This window comes from Bactrocera oleae, chromosome 3 (assembly GCF_042242935.1).
Source record: "Bactrocera oleae isolate idBacOlea1 chromosome 3, idBacOlea1, whole genome shotgun sequence".
Taxonomy (NCBI): Eukaryota; Metazoa; Arthropoda; class Insecta; order Diptera; family Tephritidae; genus Bactrocera; species Bactrocera oleae.
The window spans coordinates 89360235-89379152 of record NC_091537.1 but is presented as its reverse complement, the minus strand read 5'-3'; the positions used below and the strand labels follow the sequence as shown (position 1 = coordinate 89379152).

Below are 18918 nucleotides of genomic sequence, written 5' to 3'. Positions count from 1 at the left end.
CGCTTACAGTAAACTAAAGCTGGTTGCTCAGCTCCAAAGCAGATGAAGTCACAACGATCAGCAAAGAAGGTTATGGCAAAGAGTTTTATTAATTGATTATCTGCAGAAGGGTAAAACAATCAACAATATTATTGCAATCTTTTGGATGAATTGGATGAAAAGATTCGTGTGAAAAAATTAAAGTACGAATTGCTTGAGCATCCGCCGTATTTACCAGATTTGGCTCCCAGCGACTACCATCTCTTCAGAAACCTGAAACAATTCCTTGGTGGAAAGCATTTTCGTTGAATGAAGAAGCTATTACAGCCGTAGACGGGTATTTTGCAGAGCTTTCGGAGAGTCATTGTAGAGGTGGCATAAAATTATTGGGGGATATTTGGAATAAGTGTATTGCAGTTAAGAGAGATTATATTGAATAAAAAAATATATTTCGTAGCAAAAACCGTATTTTTTTTATTTCGAGCGCAGACATTTTTCAAGAAGAAGGGATTTCTAAGAATACCAATTGCTTTTGATTACAGTACAATTGATTGTTTAAATAAGTACTCTAATCATTCCCATAAGTACATTTTTGTAGGTATATATATTGGTCTATTTCCCTCATTCAATATTTGAATAAACGCATTTCCATTTGCCACTTGAGAATACAGCATTAATTGGAAGCCATTACTTGACTGTAAGGGAAAAATGAAGTAATTTTTTTTGTTTAAATTGTAATTGAAAAATTATTACTTTAAGCTTAAATATATACTCATTTAAGTGCATATTGCTGCAAGTGTGTCTTTCATTTCCTTTATTAGCCCAAATAATCATAAAATTAAAATCAATAATTGGGCAATTGCAGTTCTTTTCAACACGGTAAAAAAACCGCTAAAGAATTTTACTGCACAAGTACGTAGCAATAAAGGAAATACTCGAATATTTCTTGTGAATTTGGGTATATGCTACAAATCTCACAAATGCCCTGTAGGAAATTTATTTACAAATGTTGATTTGCAGGCGGTATGACTTTTGTTTAAAACTAGTGACAAGAAAAATAGTTCACAACTTGTTAAATTAGGTCAGTCTTGAGCCTTAGAAAATGCCTATCTTTGACAATTTTTTCTGAGAGTATTGAAAAAGAAATCTAATTTGTTTATTTTAGGTTTTATAAAACTTGTATTTTTGTCTATACAAAATGTAGAAGCATCTTATTCAAGAAGGCCATGACGTTGATTCTATGAAAACTCGTTTTCTTAGCTTTTAATATTTTTTTTTTGCAAAATGGCAGACTTAAAAATATTGTGCAATTTTTAACCGAAACAAGAAAAAACGTAAACTTCGGTTGCACCGAAGCTGTAATACCCTTCACAAATACAAAAGCTCCTTATAAGAACTTAATTCCGATTATTCAATTTGTATGGCAGCTATAGGATAAAGTGATCTGATCTGAACAATTTCTGAGGGGTATACATTGTTGCCTTATATAATATTCCATGTTAAATTTCGTGAAGATGAAAGAGTTTTCCATACAAACACTTAATTTTTTTTGATAATATATTTATAATTGAAAATATCATATTGAATTTTTAATTATTTCAGAAAAAATAGTGAGTGATAATTAGATAATTGTAACTAATCTTTACTTCGGGTCCTAATATTTTGAGTAAATATCATACAAGAATTTCCGGAATCATACCACGAAAAGCTAAAATATTACTACTTTAATTCTTTACTTTCATCATTGGTTTAATTTGACACCTTTATATTTTTTGGTAATTAAATTTTTTATATACATATATTCCCCGATGAACAAGCTGTTTGAGTTCCTACAGGGTTGCACCATACGTCCTCGTGTACAACACAAGTAGAACTGCGTTGTGGCAGGTGTATGGCAGCAATTGAAGTTGGCGAATCAACACTATTTACCAAACACATACATGTACATACACACCTATTTGTATATTTTCTAAACAACTAAGCACACATGCCACTTTAAATGCAACACGCGCGTATGTATGTACGAGTATATGTTTGTGACTGCCGATGCGGCTTCGCTGCATTCACACGTGTTGCCCATTTCTATGTATTTCATTTAGTATATTTGTTTTTGTTGTTGTACTTTTATTATTATGTGCACTTATTGCACTTCTAATGTGTATTGTTGTTTGTGTCTGAGTTTCAGTTTGTTTTCGTTATTAGTGCTATTTGTGGTGCATTAATTGGTGTAAGGTGTAGCCGAGCCGATAAATCAATTTGTATATCTTCGGCCAAGTGGCACTTGGAGTCTGTGGCACCACTGCATTTGTGTGCTACACACAAGCAGTTGTAAGTGCGGGCCACTTACGGTACTTTATCGAATGCACACGATGAATGAGACTTTGGGTTTTGTTTTAGTTGGTTGTCTTTTTGTTGGCTCAATTTTATGAATGAAATTTCCTGAATGAGTTTAATGAGACAATTTGTCTGAGATTGTGGCATTTTAAATTGTCTCGTGGTAGAGTGAGATTTTTTCTTTGAGTTTGTGATTGGGCATAAGACTATACAAAACTAAATTGATATTTACTTATGCCCCCTTCATTGAATTGTCGAAAAACGCCTAGAATTTACGACTAGATACCAAGTAATAATTTTCCATCATGACAACGCAAGACCAGTTAAAAATATTTGGAGAACAGCGTCTGGGAATTTTTGTCTCTCCTGCTTTATAGACCAGACCTTGCTCCTTCTGACTACCATTTGTTCCGTTGGATGCAGAACGCCCTCAAATACGGTTCACATAGAACAGGATATCAAAAAATGGCTTGATTCATTCTTCATTCGTCAAGCCGGCGCAGTTCTTTCGGTATAAAATACATAAATTGACAGAAAGAAGAAAATATATATATATATAATATATATATCTTCATATGGAAATAAATAAAAGTTATGCTCTGAAAAAAAAATCCACAGAAATATAGTTATATAAATGTGTAGTAAAAATATTATATATAAATTTACACTAATTATAATTACAACAACAATTTCCAACTTTTGACTTCTAGGCTACATCACACACTACTTTTGTACCACAATTTACGAGCTGCTTCGGCTTTATTGTTATTTGCTTTAAATACAATAGAACTCGCACGTGCTTTGTTGCCCTTATCAGCAGAGCAATTACAACAAAAAAATACAGATGATAATAATAAAATTAAATTAGCAGTTGGTAGCGATTTGTTGTGGAATGCTTTGGCTGCGCTGTGTCTCACCTTAATACTAATGTGGTATCATCGGGTGGTGGAGGTGAAGAAATCGACAAGTGAGTAAATATAAAAGAAGCTAGATAAGATAAGAAGAATACAATAATGTTAGCTATACGAAAAAATACTTACAAAATATTGTTAGTTTATAATTCTTGTTGTTGTTCCTTATTATCTCAACACCAGATTACCTCTACTTCACTTGCATTACTGAGTTATTTATATCCTTCGTGCGTATTTATGAGTTTGCTGAGATCTCCTATTTTCAAAATATTTACGAAATGGAGGCTTGTCTCGAAACTTTATCCGCTATCTCTCTGCTCGGCATGGCGGCAATAGACGGTTTTACCATATATAAAGAGGTATACAACAATTTATGGCATGATATTGGAAATATGAAACAAAAACTCGCTGTTAAAAATTTTTATTACGCTTTTTCTTCGATTTTTAAATCTTTTACAGCGTTTTCGCCCCGATTATTTAGAGGATTATGAAAAAATCGGCTACAAGCATACATTAGCTACATTTTATTCCAAAGCCTGCTTTTGGTGGCTCACACCTTTGCTTTGGTTCGGCTACAAAGAGCCCTTGGAAGTTGAAGATTTAGGGCAGATGCGTTTGGAAGACAGCGCGCGTGCGCATTACGATCAATTTTTATTGATTTACAAAACGGCAAAGGTGGTAAGTGTAATGCTAATTTTTTAATTTAATATAATTTGGTTTTAATTTATTTCATTTAATTTAATTTTGTTTTAGTTCATTCATTCTCATTATTTTATTTTATTATTTTACTATAATTAATTATGCTTTTTACTTAATTTTATTTTTTAATGTAATATATTTTTTTAAAACTTATTAAATTAAATTTACTGATTAATTTTAATTAATTTCATTGTCTTACTATATATATTTATATTTTTTACTTTATTTTATTTTGTAATTTATTTAATTGAAATTAATTTCAATTAGTCAATTTTAACATCTAACAATAAGTTTTACTATACTTAAGGGGTTACATGGGTTTCACGGCTTCAAAAAACCAAAAAAAAATTTTATTGTCTTAGTTAATTCTATAACATATAATATCTAGAATATTGTCTTAATTCTCAAGTTGATCTACAATTATTTAAAACAAAATAACGTTGAGAACTTTTCACCAAAATTTGCGATTTTTTTTAAACGTCTGCCAAAATACAATTTTCATTTTATTTGATTTTTCTCCATCGTCTTACTTACGTTAATGGTCTTAGTTCAAATACGATAATGATACTGTCAGAAGTTCTGCTTTTCACCTTTTTCCGAGAGACTGCCGGAAATGACGTCGTAATGACCGAGTTTTGAATATTTTCCCTTGAAAATTTTACAAAATCTTTATTAAATATGTATCTTCTAAACAATAAAAAGTTTGAAAAAAATATTTAATTTTTTATATGAAAAACAAAAAATATGGCAAATAGGGCGTTTTTTGCTCGACAAAACCCATGTAAATCTTGAATTATTTTTTAAATTTATATTAGTTTTTAATGCAATAGAATTTTGTATTACATTTTTTATTTGAATGAGCTAAATTTAGTTCAATTTAATTTCAATTAATTTTATTATTTTTTTACAGTTAATTATGTCTTCTACTTTATTTTATTTTCTAATGTAATAGAATTTAATTTTAACTCATTTAATTTAGTATAATTATATTTAATTAATATTAATTTATTTACAGCTAGTTATTGTTTTTTACTTTACTTGCTTTACTTATTACATTTTGTGTTTATTTTAATTTTTAAATTTAATTGAATTTAATTTACTTTAAATAATTTGAAATGAATTTATTTTCTCTTAATATTTTAAGTTATATTATAATTTTTCTACAGATGTATATACTTTATTTAATTTTTTTTATTTCATGGAATTTAATTATAATTTTTGTAAATTATTTTAATTACATTTTTTTTATTACTTTTGTACAGAATTCAACATTTATTCTTCATTTTATTTTTTATTTCGTTAATTTTAATTTTAACTAATTTAATTAGTTTTTATGTATTTTATTTTTAATTATTTTATTGTACATAATTTAGTTTTAATTAATTTTTTTAAATATTTTTCTACAGCCAATTATATTTTTTATATAATCAATTTTTTTTTTATTTTAGGGGATTACATTTTAACTTCTTTAATTTAATTAAATTTGTTTTCATTTACTTTACTATATATTATTTTAAACAATTTCTATTTTATTATTTATTATTATTAATTTATTTTCTTTTATGACTTTAATTTATATTATAACCTTTCCATTGTATATGTGTTTATACTTTATTTAATTTTTTAATTTAATTATAATTTTTGTAAATTATTTTAGTTCAATTTCTTTTATTACTTTTGTACAGAATTCAACATTTTTACTTAATGTAGTTTTTGATTTAATTAATCTTAGTTTTAATTTATTTAATTAGTTTTCATGTATTTTAAAGTATTTTGTTGTACATAATTTAATTTAAATTAATTTTTAAAGATATTTTTCTACAGCCAATTATGTTTTTTTAATTAATTAATTTTTTTTTTATATAATTGGATTAAATTTTAACTTCTTTATTTTAATTTAATTTATTTTCGTTTACTTTACTATATATTATTTGATATAATTTCTATTTTAAATTAATTTCTTTTTACTTTATTGAAAACCCATATAAAAATTATTATTTCTATCACGCCACTAACTTTGTTTGCAGAAAAATGGCGACCGTCCACCGTCGCTGTGGCTTTGTTATTTGCGCAGCAGCTGGCGCATGTTTACATTGGGCGGTCTGTTAAAGCTCTGCGGTGATTTATGCGCCTTGATTGGCCCACTTGCCATACAGCAAATTGTGCAATATATCGAAAGCATGTACAGCACGACTTACGCGAGCTGGATGCAGTTTAATAACAACAACAACAGCGCCAAAAACCTGAATGCCACTACCAATGACAGTTCATACATACCGGGGCGGGTGTTGAGGGCGAGTGTGGGTAACCACAGCTATGATAGTAGTGAAATTGTTAGAAATAGATCAATTACGCCAGGGGGAATTCAAAATCTCTATAGTGACCACAGAAACAACACTAGTAATAGTAGTAGCAGCAGCAGATTTGGCCATTTCCATGACAGCAGTCGAATTAGACTGCAAGCGGTAGCAACAAATTGGATATCAAATGCCTTGGCGGCAGCCTTAACCACCACTAATACATATAGCACGAGCAGCGGTAGTAGTGCTAATGTTAATGGCAACAACAATTACAATATGCATTACATCAACGGCCCGTCAGCCGAGCCCACAATGATAACTGAGCCCGGTCGGGCGCTGAGTGTTGGCCTCAGCAGTATCATCAACACCACCACCATCACCACAGATGATAACAATCAAATGTTGAATGCCGGCATCGATTACAATGACGCTGAAGTGCAAATTTACTATCCAAATTGGTTAGATTTAGTGTCGAATGGTTGGGCTATCGCCTGGCTGGTGTTGTTGGCCGCTTTGGCGCAGGGTGCATTCTCACAAGCCTCGACACATGTACTCAACATGACAGGCATACGTATAAAGACGTCGCTGCAGGGTTTAATCTATCGCAAAACATTACTGCTCAATTCAAGTGTTGGACAATCAGCTGCCGGCGGCGGTGTTGGTTATAATGAAGCATATGCGGTCGGTGGTCGTGCGGGCGGTGGCGTTGATGTCACGAAAGGAAAATATTTGAAAACGCAAGCTAATGGAGTTGATAATACTATGGCTGCGGAGGAAGGTAAAGCTGGTGGCAAAGCTGGTGGCAAAGCTGATGTCAATACAGACGATGCCAAGAATAATGGTGCGAAGTTAACGGATGCTAATGGTAAGTAGTGAGGTGTGTGGGTTGAAGAAAGCACACATCATGATAACGCATCAAATTAGAAAGATATATAAACTTGGAATTCACGAAAAATTTTAAAATAGAACATTTGCGGAGGAGTGAGGAAAAAGGAAAAGATATTTAAAAAGAAGCAAATACACACAAAGGAATATTAATCTTTATAAGTATTCTTTAGGAAGTTGAATTAGGCTTCCATTACTTCTCCAAGTTTTATACAAAAATCTGTCTTTGCTAGATCTTTGGACCAATGTTGAAGGTGTCCGCTCGATATTTAAGACGGCGATTCAATAAGTACTTAGCTTTACCGTCTGATAGCGCAACTATTGCAAGAGATATTGCTGCTTTGTAATACAAAATTTCAACCGAATCGGGATCGTAGTTTGGTTTCGAACGCATGTGGAAGAGTGTTGCCCATGGATTTTAGAAAAATTAAAAAAGAGTATTATTAGTAGGTGATCCGATTTTTGATTTTAGAAGAGAGATTGCTCAGTGTGTGAGTTTCAATATGGTTGAATGCCAATGTTTGCCGATAATTCACGAACTGTTATTGACAGACCATTGATGGAAGTTGCGGGAGATGGCTGAGAGAGTAGGCAGTAGGCAAATATCTGTATAGGTCATATCTTCTATGAAATATTTTGCACGTGAAAGCTATCGGCACGATGAATTTGGTCTTAGTTCACTCCGGATAACAAGCAAAACTATAACAACACTTCACAACTGTGTTTGACGATGCTTAAGCGTAATTTGAAGGAATTTCTGTGTCGTTTAGTGACCCTCGACGCTACATAGATCCACTGGTGTATACCAGGTATTAAAGAATAGTCGAAAGAATTTATTTCACCCATGGAACCCCTCCGAAGAAGACAAATCCTGTTCTAACGACTCGAAATGTGATGGCCACCGTTTTTTCGAATTTACGAGGTGCTTCGACTATATAAAGGAGGCAAAATGATCATAGCGATCTACTCTGCCGAATTCCTAAAAATTACCTACCCTGTAAAAAATCATACTTCCATCATGATAACGCATCGGCTCACATCTCCGTGGTCGATAAGACCAAAAGGCTGAACGACTTTGTTTTGTTTAAAAACTCGAAAAAATTGAGATTCGATTGAAAAGGTTTACTTTGCAAATCTCCAAGAAACGTAACAGTTCGAAAGTTTATAGAACTTGAAGAACCCACGGGTTAAGTATATCGAAAGAAATAAATCGTAATTTTTCAAAAACGTTCGCTTTCCTTTAGTAGACTTAGGACTTGTTAGACCGCCCACTTATACAGAGACCCTGATTCACAATTTCGAACAGAAACTCACTGGTAATCTTTTTTAAAACTAAATATAATAAAACATTTTCGATTCTACTATTTCATTTGGGATCGGTGTACAGACCAAAAAGGAGACAACAAATATGTTGCGAAATAAATTGCCATTTTTCCAAATTTTCGTTTTCCTTTAATAGACTTAGGACTAGTCAGACCGTCTTTGTATTACGAATGCTTTTGAACCTCACTGACTATATAACGTGCATAGTTTTCGGGATATATAGGACCACGATTCAAATTTTCGACCCAAAACTTCACTGGAAATCGCTTTCAAACTTAACATAACCAAAAGTTTTCGATGCTCAGCACCTATAATCTTACAAAAGGTGTGAACTAGAGATCCCAAAACCGCAACATCTCAATTCAAGAAGTTTCATTTCAGTCATTTTACTGCAAGATTGAGTTTTTACAAATACAAACAACATATAACTTACAGCTATGCATTTGCAAGTAATTGAAGTTAATAACTGTACCCATTAGAGGGCATAAATTAATAAAATATGCATGCCGATTGCTTATCTCAATTAGCTCTTAGTTAAAATATTAATTTTAAATGCATAAAAATGAAAATTCCTCCATTAGGCTTAAGCGATGTGGGCGCCATCACCAATCTGATGTCGGAGGATGCGCTGAATGTGATGTCATTCTTTTGGATAGCGCACTACGTCTGGGCCATACCGCTGAAGGTTTGTATGTAAACACTGTTTACTTATGTATTAAAAATCACATAAATATGTGTGAGTGTGTGTGTGTTTGTGTGCTAATGTTGACGCTCGTAAGTGCAGCTGCATTTTCTTTTCGGCAATGAATTAAACTTGCAATTGCCATTTAAAATTTATTTCATTTTATTGCTATGTAAATTGCTTTTTCTTAAACTTCTCCTGATTTATTTGCGTACATTCGATAGCGTGCGTGTGTGTGTGCTTTTCCTTGTGTTTGCCATTTAATTATACGCATACACAAACAGACAAATCGACAGACATATGTATTTGTTATCTGCGTAATTTGTTTATGCTGAAATGCTCGAGTAATTCCCTTGATTTTATTCAATTCGTCAGTTGAATTTTTTCCCAACAACTTTATTCATTGCAATGCTTTAGCAATACTTTGCATGCTTCGTTATTTCAATACTACATTACAAACTCACACATGAGTGCGTGTATGCACGTATGTCCCGTGTGTGTGTGTGCGTGTGTTCAAATATTTGACTCATTCCAGTGCTGGAAATAATTTTCGTAAAATGAAAATGAAAATGGAAATTGTTGTGTTAAATATCTTAAATTTTGACATTGATAAAATATTTATTGTGGCCATTGTGTGCTGGTGTGTGTGAGTGACACGTATACAGTATACACGTATCACAGTATTTTTAATAGACATAGAAGTGTAAAGAAAAGATTATATTATTTAATTGAAATAAAATTGTGTAAACAAATATCAAAAATATTCATAAACAAAAATTGTTTTTGCGCTTGTCTTAATGTGGTTTTATTTATAGTGAATGCCAAATTTTAGATTAATGAAGCGAAATTTATTAAAGTAAATAAAAATGACTTGCTGCGCTTTCAAAATGTAATATAATGGAAAATATACAGTACCATAGTAAAATTGTATAAAATATAAAAATTACTTATTTTTAAACTCAGCATCAATGATTTCAAATTTTTTTTTGATATATATGGTAACAAATATTTTATACTAGATAGGCTGACAAATGGCCTGACGGGCCTGACGGAGGCATGGCGCCACAAACATGAAATCTGTATACTTGTCTTAGCGTTAGATTAAGTTAGGTCGTAGGGTTGATCCTCGCGTCATGGATGGCTGTGAACTTTAGTCCTTTGTGATACCCAAAAACTACTAAAAATGAATCAGCAGCTCCTTATAGATCGACGAATCGTTTTGAGCCTGTCACAAATTTGTAAACCCGATTAATATCAGCCCCAGCAATTTCGCTAGATTCACCGAAGGTACTCACCGTCTACCGAGATATTTCAATTTAAGTCTATTAATAGTTAGCCAGTAGAGCAGAAAGTGCAAAGAGAATTTCAATTCACCTTCCTCCATACAACTTTAAAAAGCGTCCGACAAAATACTTAGCTGCACCGCGTGTGAGTTTATAGGATAGTGTCCCAACAGAACACTCAGAACGGTGGCGATATTGACTTTGCTATAAGCAAGTAGTTCAGAGAACCTCTTACGATTCACTCTGACCCAGAAGAATCTTGAAGTCGTATAAGTGGTGGTTGACCAGCGCTTGCCAAGCTTACGGGAGGTGCTTAAGTTCAACATAAGGGAACAACGGAGTACCAACTTGCTTCCAATCGGTTGAAATTGGAGTAAAAGTGCCTTAGCAAGCTTATCAGCTTTGCAATTTCAGATGATGCCACTCTGACCGGGCACCAATACAAGTCTAATACGGAAGATGTCTGAAGTTATTACTATTCAAGTTATGCACTCTTTGAGCGCACAGTCAGCGAGCTCAGAGGCAGTGTAGTCTCTTCATTGTCGAAGTAAATGGAAGGGATTCTCTGAAGGAAACTGCATTTAGGAGCAGTATGTCTATCGTTATCTGTGCAGCTGATTCGTAGACACTTCTTACGATGGGCGAGACCATTTTATCATTTTCGATGTGCTTCGGCGTATTTAAAATTCTCCAGATTTGCCTCCAGCGATTGATTCCTCTTTCCCAGACTCAACTGAAGAAGTCAAGTTTAAAAAAATGCATATTGCGAAATATTCGAAGTTTCACACTATCGAACCAGTATTGAAATGTTGTAGAACCGTTACAAATCAATTCGCTCTTTTAGAAAGATTTTATATTGAGGAATAAAGCCATATTTCGAATCTTAATTCCTCAAAGAATTTCCAACTCATTTTTACGCATGTATATCGATTATGTGATATATAGAATTTATGCTCAGTATCTATGGCAAAGTCTACTTATTATATTTATATATATTAATTTACTTCTCATACCATATATAAGAAATCTATCACTTATTATTTATTACTGCCAACTTCAGATCGGTGTGGTTATGTATCTACTCTATCTTAAATTGGGCATAAGCGCTATCATTGGCTCATTTGTTTGCATTCTGACGATGACACCGCTGCAATTTCTGATCGGACGTGCCATGTCATTCAATACGGATAAAGTTGCGGTAAGTATGTATAAATTATTCACCATTTTTTTATTATTAAAATTTTTAAAATTTTCGGTTTAAATAAATTTATCCCTTCGCTAGTTTTCGGAACTTTATATCGTTCTGGTTCTATTTTGATTACTAACCACCAAAAGGCTCTTAGTTGTTTTAGCTTTAGAAATAATTACAACAAAACTTTCGAGAACATAGTTACGCTTCCGAAACCCACCTTGACTTCTTTCAATGTATTGTATAAGTATACTGACAATTTAGAAAATGATTTCAAAAATTGAGTTTAATTTTTAAACATATATTTTTTTTTGGTGTAGGGGGGTTTCGGAAAAAGTATTTTGAGAGTAAATCATACTATATAGCATAGGCCTTGCGGTGCCGACTTACACCTTTAAAACCTTTCTTTATCGGATTTTAATTGTGCATAGATTGTTTCTAATGTAGTTATACTCTGATATTAATATATATTTAACATTTAAATTTTTAAAACCAGATTTTTTAATCGCTTGTAAACGTTTTCGATTATGACTTTTCACTTTATAGGAATGTGCTGATCAACGTCTTAGAATAATACATGATGTTTTAATGGGTATCAAAGCCATCAAATTTAATGTTTGGACCGAGTCATTTGTACACCGCATTGATGAGAAGCGCAAAAAGGAACTGAAATATCTAGGCTGGGATTCTTTCTACTTTACTTTGATGAGTAAGTGGCATTTATATAAAAATTATGTACATATATCAATAAATATTTTCCTTATTTTTCCAGCCATACTCACACACATCTCAAGCGTGCTTATTAGCTACGTCACTTTAGCCGCATATGTAGCGCTCGAGGGCGACGAAGCTGAATTCACCGCCAGCCGTTTATTCTCCGCTTTGGCGCTATTTCAACAGCTAACAGTACCACTACTTATATTCCCCATAACCGTGCCCATCATTTTATCTGCTGTTGTGTCCACCGAACGCCTCGAACGTTTTCTCAGCGCACGCGAAATACACAAGCAATTCGAGGGCATACGTCATATGGCGCGCATTCTGAGCAAAAGTGATGCCTCACTGGACTTCTACGAAGTACAAGGTAAATCGACAAACGATGTAACGATAAGTGAAAGCGGCAGCGGCGATAGCGGCTTAGGCTTCGTTGCTGATAAATACCGCGTGCAACGTGAAAATAAATTGAATGAGCGCCTAGCACTGAAGCTGCATATACCGGAGAGTCCTGCACCGTTGGCACACTCCGAACCACAAACGCCGCTCACTACAAACGATACAACAATAGTCGATAGACATTTGCTAACGCCACGTCGTAATAGTGAGGAGCATTTGCTGGGCAGCGCGGTGGGACGTAAGTTGAGTCAACAGCGTCGCGATTTATTACGCAATAGTCCTTATGTTGTAATACGACCGCGAAAGTTTCCAGGCGGCGCAACAGCGCAGCCGCATACACAACTCACGCCGGCGCAACAGTTGGCGCATAAACGCATGGATTCGTGGAGTCGCGATTCGTTGGTGCTCAAGTTGCCGGAAGATATGGCGGTGTCGGTGCGTGATGCTTGCTTTGCGTGGAATCCGCAATATCCGGAGAAGCATTTGTTGACGCTGCGTAATGTGACAGTGCCGCGTGGCAAACTCACCATGGTGGTGGGTAAAAATGGCAGCGGCAAGACATCGCTACTGTCAGCTTTGCTCATGGAAATGCCGCTGCTGCGTGGCGATATTATCTGGAACAAGTGAGTATTTATTTGTTTTGATTGTAAAGTATATATGTAAAAGGGACGATATATAATATATAATGCTTATATTTATTTTTATAAGATTTGTTAGATAATTAGATTAATTAGTAAGTGACCTAGTACAACTTCGTTTAAGATTTAAGTCTAACATTTTTTCCATGTTTTCTTTAGTAGAGCTAACCTAAGAGAGATTATTAATTATTCATAACACGAATTGATAATGGCCGATTTTTGAGGGCATTTGTAACCCTCTCGAAAAAACTTTAAACACAATATACACTTCAGTTTCAATATATTTAGTAATCACTACACAATACTCATGAGCTGAAAATCCGATTTATTGAAAACGTTTTTCCTGATAGCACATAGATGTATCAAGCATGTCAATGCCGAACCTGGAAGTGTATATATGACATGAAAAAGTTTTCCATATAATAGATAAATCATTTTGAGGAGGTCGAAATTTTGTAAGATAGCTAAAGCTGCTCATTGAAAAGCTAAAAACGGTATATACCATCTGATCAAATTTGACTCGGACTGGTCCACTAAAACTATGCGCGCAAACCGAATGGATAAATTGTTTTCTCTACATTGGCAAAATTTTGTTTTTGTCCATGGAAAAACCAAAACTCGCTGAAAGCCTTCCCAGCTAAGACTTATAACAATTGTATAGAAATTTAGATTACGCGTTGACATGCTTATATTGGCTCAGGACCTATTTTGAAGATCTTTTTTATTGAAATACGTGAAAATGTATTTTTTTTTTTTTTCAGTAAAGTTCAAATATGAACAGATGGTGTAGCCCTTGAATCCTCTATTCTAAATCTTTTCCTGCCATTTGAATTCGTCTCATACCGCTTGTATGATTAGTAGTTAGGAAATGTGTTAGTTAAACGACATTGTAAACAAAGTCTAGAAGTTTTCCAGTAACAAGTATTATACGTGAAATATATTGTACTCAAAAGTCTGTGAATGTGACTTAAAACGGCATAATCATCATTAAATTCATTATTGAAAACGTTTTTCAAAACCGTAGTCATTCCTTGAGGGATAATGCACATCAGATATTAAAAACTTTTTTATAGGTAGGCCCTTGAAGGCGTTGCCTAAACCAGCACAATATAAAACCTTTGAATTATTTTTGTGAAACTCTGATTTCCGCCAATATAACAAAACTAATGACAATTAGTAATTAAGGAAAATGTTACTCATACGACATGGCGCGCCAAGCTTAGCAGTGTTTCAATTCATAGCAATATACCGGCTGAAATATATTTAAATACAAACGTCTGTGACAACTTAAGCAGTTTGTGCGATAAATACTTAGCTGGTTTTAAAAGCTTTATATTATATATACATACATACATGTAGTATATACAGTTGTTGAAAAGAATTAAAATTTTTACCGTCTGGTGCTTCGAGTTTGTAGTACATATGTGGTTTTATTTACACTCGTACGTCAACTTTAATTTTACGCTACCTCAGTATGCAAACATACATACAAACATATGTACGACAAAGCTGTTTTGGTATTCTTTGCACCTTTGTTCGTGTATAAAAATTCTTTAAACACTAAGAATGCCTTCAGCTGTTTGTTATTCTAATACTGCAAGTGTTTTTTATACCTTGAACAGGTTATATTGAGTTTGCCACGAAGTTTGTAACAACCTGAAGGAAATGCCGGAGACTCTACAAAGTATATATATATAAATGATCAGCTCGACGAGCTTGTCAGTCTGCCTGTCTGTATATAAGCGAGCAAGTTCCTCATATTTTGAATGTATCTGAAATTTCGCACACGCGCTATTCGCTTTAAAGACCTACTTTGCTTTATCGGAACAGCTAAAATCGGACCACTATAGCATATGATACAACTGCCATATAAACTGAAAGCTCAAAAATTCATGTATGAAAATTTTTGTTTTTATCAGAATGTGTATAACTTACGAAAATTTGGAACGGATTATTGTCCAAAATAATGCTAAAATCTTCGAATAAATTATTCAGATTGCACCACTATAGCATTTAGCTGTCATACAAATTGACCGATCAAAATCACATCTTTTTATACTTTTTTTTGCTATAAGAAATGCAGCTGTGAAGGGTGTTATAGCTACGGTGCGGCGGGTTTTTCTGCTTTATTAATTTTTTTTTTTTCATTTATGACATTCAACATGTTGCAGCAAACTTTAATTAATTGTTTAAATAAGTTTAAATTTAGTAAAGCATTCAAAATATATGGTTTGTATTATATAAATAATAAAAGTGGATTTTTAATATATTATAATTTTTATATACTCACATTTTAATTTTTTTTATAAGCTGCTGTATGAAAATTTAATTTTCTCTTGACATACAATTAAATATACAATTTTAAATTTGTAGTTATCCATGACAACTCAATTTTTCCGAAGCGCATGACTAACTACAGTTTCCTTTTCTTTATGCATTCATGTGGTTTGTAGCAAAGCAAGTACAGTACAGTACAGTACATACGAAAAAAATGACTATAAATGTCCATGCGTTTGTATGCAACGTAATAATAAATTTTCACCAATGTGGTAATTTATTATAGCAATTGAAATTATTGCATATGCGTGAATGCCAATTGCACAAATGCACATACACATATGCGTACGTGTGCGCAACTGCCGTTATGGCTCATATAACACTATTCTCCGGCACACAACTACACACATCTGTGCGTTTTTCCATACATAAAATTACATGCATAATGCTGCAGCGTTACTTTAGCATCGAGCGTACATTTGTAGGTTTGCACATAACTGTAACACCACCGCTGCGCACATCAGCTGCAGTCGTACATTTCGCATAGACACATAAACATTGATTTTCTCGCTTTTTTCTGTGTGTGTGTTTGTTTTTTCTTCTCCTTTGCATTATCTACATTTATTGCGGTATTTCGTTAGCCATGGCTTGCGGAGAGACACACACACACACACACACATTCCGCATTCATTCACACATTACACCCGTCAAACTGCCCCTTTGTCTGGCAGCCTGTCTGCATTTCTCAGCAAACGATTCACTGACTTTTACCTCCTTAACTACTTTTGCCGTTTTTAATGTCGTCTTACAAGTGTTCCCTCACTTTATGTCTACTGCCGCAGCGCTTGCCTCGCGCACAATCCTTGATTTAACATGCCTGCCACAGTTTTTCACTACGATCTTTAGTGCCTGAAATCTTTGCTGCGTTTCAGTGCAATAAAATTAACATACAAACATTTGTTATAAATTGCAATGACGTGCTGTGCATAGAAATGGTCGCACAAATATGTTGAATGACTGCTGCATTTCATTGCGTTTTCATGTGAGTATGCGCCACTGCCATAGCGCTGGTAAAAGAAAATCATATACATATATACATATACATACATAGCAAATGGTCAATCTGCGCATAGTTCCGTGTGTGTGTGTGTGAGTGATGGTATAATGTGATTTAAAAAATAACAATAATATTTAATGCGAATATTGAGTACTATAGTGTTGCGACAGGGCGTATGAGTAACGTGCATGAGTTGACATGAAGTGCTTCGAGTCGAACAAACATATATATGTACATACACAAATGCTTGTATACATAGGTTTACGTGCATAGCTGTATATTCACTACATAAACTTAATATTGCAACAACAATTTCACAACAAATAAAATGAAAATATAAGTGTTTGAAGGCGTGCGTATTTTTTGCGAAATTCCTTGAGCTTTTACATAATAGTCGAAAATTTTGTGTTATATTATAAAGTCGGTATTTTGCACAATGTAAGCAATAATCATATTCATTCATATATATAACAATTGTTTAGTTGTTTTTTTCATAAACAAATAAATTCTAATGCTTTCGGTTTGAAACTTTTTAATTTCATTTTTACTTTTTATACTCTTGCAACATGTTGCTACAGTTTTGTTCACCTAACGTTTGTTTGTAGCACCTAAAACTAGTCGAGTTAGATATGGAGTTATATACATATATATAAATGATCACGTTGACGGGATGAGTCGAATTCCGAGTGACTGTCTGTCTGTTCGTCCGTCTGTGCCAGCGATAACTTGAGTATGATTTGAGATATCTTAATGCAACTTGGTACACATGTTTCTTGGCGTCCAATGAGTGTTGGTATTGCAGATAGTTGGAAATGGAAAATTGCCACACCCACAAAGTGCCGTTGAGTGAAAACCTATAAAGCGCCATAACTAAGCTCCACAATAAGGTATAAGACTGTTATTTGTTGCAACGAATTGCATCAGCGAGTTACATCTATGGTTGGAAACAGTTTTAAAAAGTAGGTGTGTCCCCGCCCTCTTATAAGTTTAATGTACATATCTGCTAAAGCATTTAAGCTATTACAATAAAGATAGCTCAAGGCAAATCTTTTTGACATCCCTTTCCACCCCATAAAACGGGTTTGTTAAACCCGTTGAAAGTGCAATAGGTCTATAGATAAATGCACCAGATAAAATTTACAATTTTACACCCGAGATGGTGCGACAGGGCCTTACAGGAGATATGATATTTGGACAATAGGCATGGCACCGCTTACATTTGGCTGAAAACCCGTATCTCGGGACCTACATAATCGATCTCAACCAAATTCGATAGGTTATATTATGCTAATATTTCTACATGACGGTGTGAAAATAGAGAAAATCAGACAAAAACCACGCCTACTTCTCAAAAAACATAATTTTAAATTCCAACAGATTCTTTCGCTTTCCGGTATACGAGTCAAGAAGCAGGCAATATATCCGGATAAAACTTTGCACAAATAGTGCCTTTGAAATGTGCCACTTTTGGACCAAAAATTGTTCAAATCGGACCAAAACTATTCAAGCGCCCAGATACCGTATATGAGTACCCTAGTTCCTATTGCGAACGAAAATATCATTCAATCTGTGAGATAGATTAGAAGCATTCACAGAGAATTTTTTGTAAAAATAATATGCTTGTACGTCAAAAATAGGTTGAATTGATTTTCGAACTTCCATTTGACTTTATATCGCATATATCGGCAAATATGTGAGTTATCTTAATAAAATTGAGAGAACGTGCTTTTTCAATAACGGTGCATCTTTGTGTCTGAAATAGATAAGAACGTGTGAAAACTTGTCTTAGACCTCAAATAACTAACAAACTTTATGCACCTGAAGGTATTTCCCTGTCTTTGCTCCTGGCAGGTTGCAAGAATATGAAATGATCGGTTGCACCTGAACTTAGCTCTTTCTTACTTGTTGATAATAAGTTCTATGTTTAAGTCACTTTAAAGTGTAATATTTTCACAAATAAACTTTTTTCCCAGAAATCCATTTTGTCAAAAATTAGAATTTTAACTAGTCCTTCAATCCCTACCCGCATTTATCTATAGTAATAATAATTTTTTTTTGTGAAAATTTTACAAAATGTATTGACTATTATTAAAGTTGATTAAATTTTGTAATAATATATACATATAATAATTTACAATAGATATAATCCTTTAAATTAAATACGAGAAATCATTTTAACATAGCTGCGTCCAAACCAATTCCCATTTTGTTATATCAAAGTCAAAAGAAATTAGTTTAGGTTTGGTTA

At 33.5% G+C, this 18918-nt stretch overlaps 1 protein-coding gene across 1 annotated transcript in view; it reads left to right on the top strand.

The window, feature by feature from the left end:
* Window positions 1–18918, top strand: part of Sur (Sulfonylurea receptor) — a 43907-nt gene that overhangs the window by 10090 nt on the left and 14899 nt on the right. Inside the window, exons 3-10 of the mRNA XM_036359908.2 lie at window positions 3024–3280; window positions 3408–3583; window positions 3684–3902; window positions 5951–7088; window positions 9013–9116; window positions 11457–11594; window positions 12132–12294; window positions 12358–13321. Coding sequence (XP_036215801.2) covers window positions 3024–3280; window positions 3408–3583; window positions 3684–3902; window positions 5951–7088; window positions 9013–9116; window positions 11457–11594; window positions 12132–12294; window positions 12358–13321 — 3159 coding nt within the window. The remainder of the gene's footprint in view (window positions 1–3023; window positions 3281–3407; window positions 3584–3683; window positions 3903–5950; window positions 7089–9012; window positions 9117–11456; window positions 11595–12131; window positions 12295–12357; window positions 13322–18918) is intronic.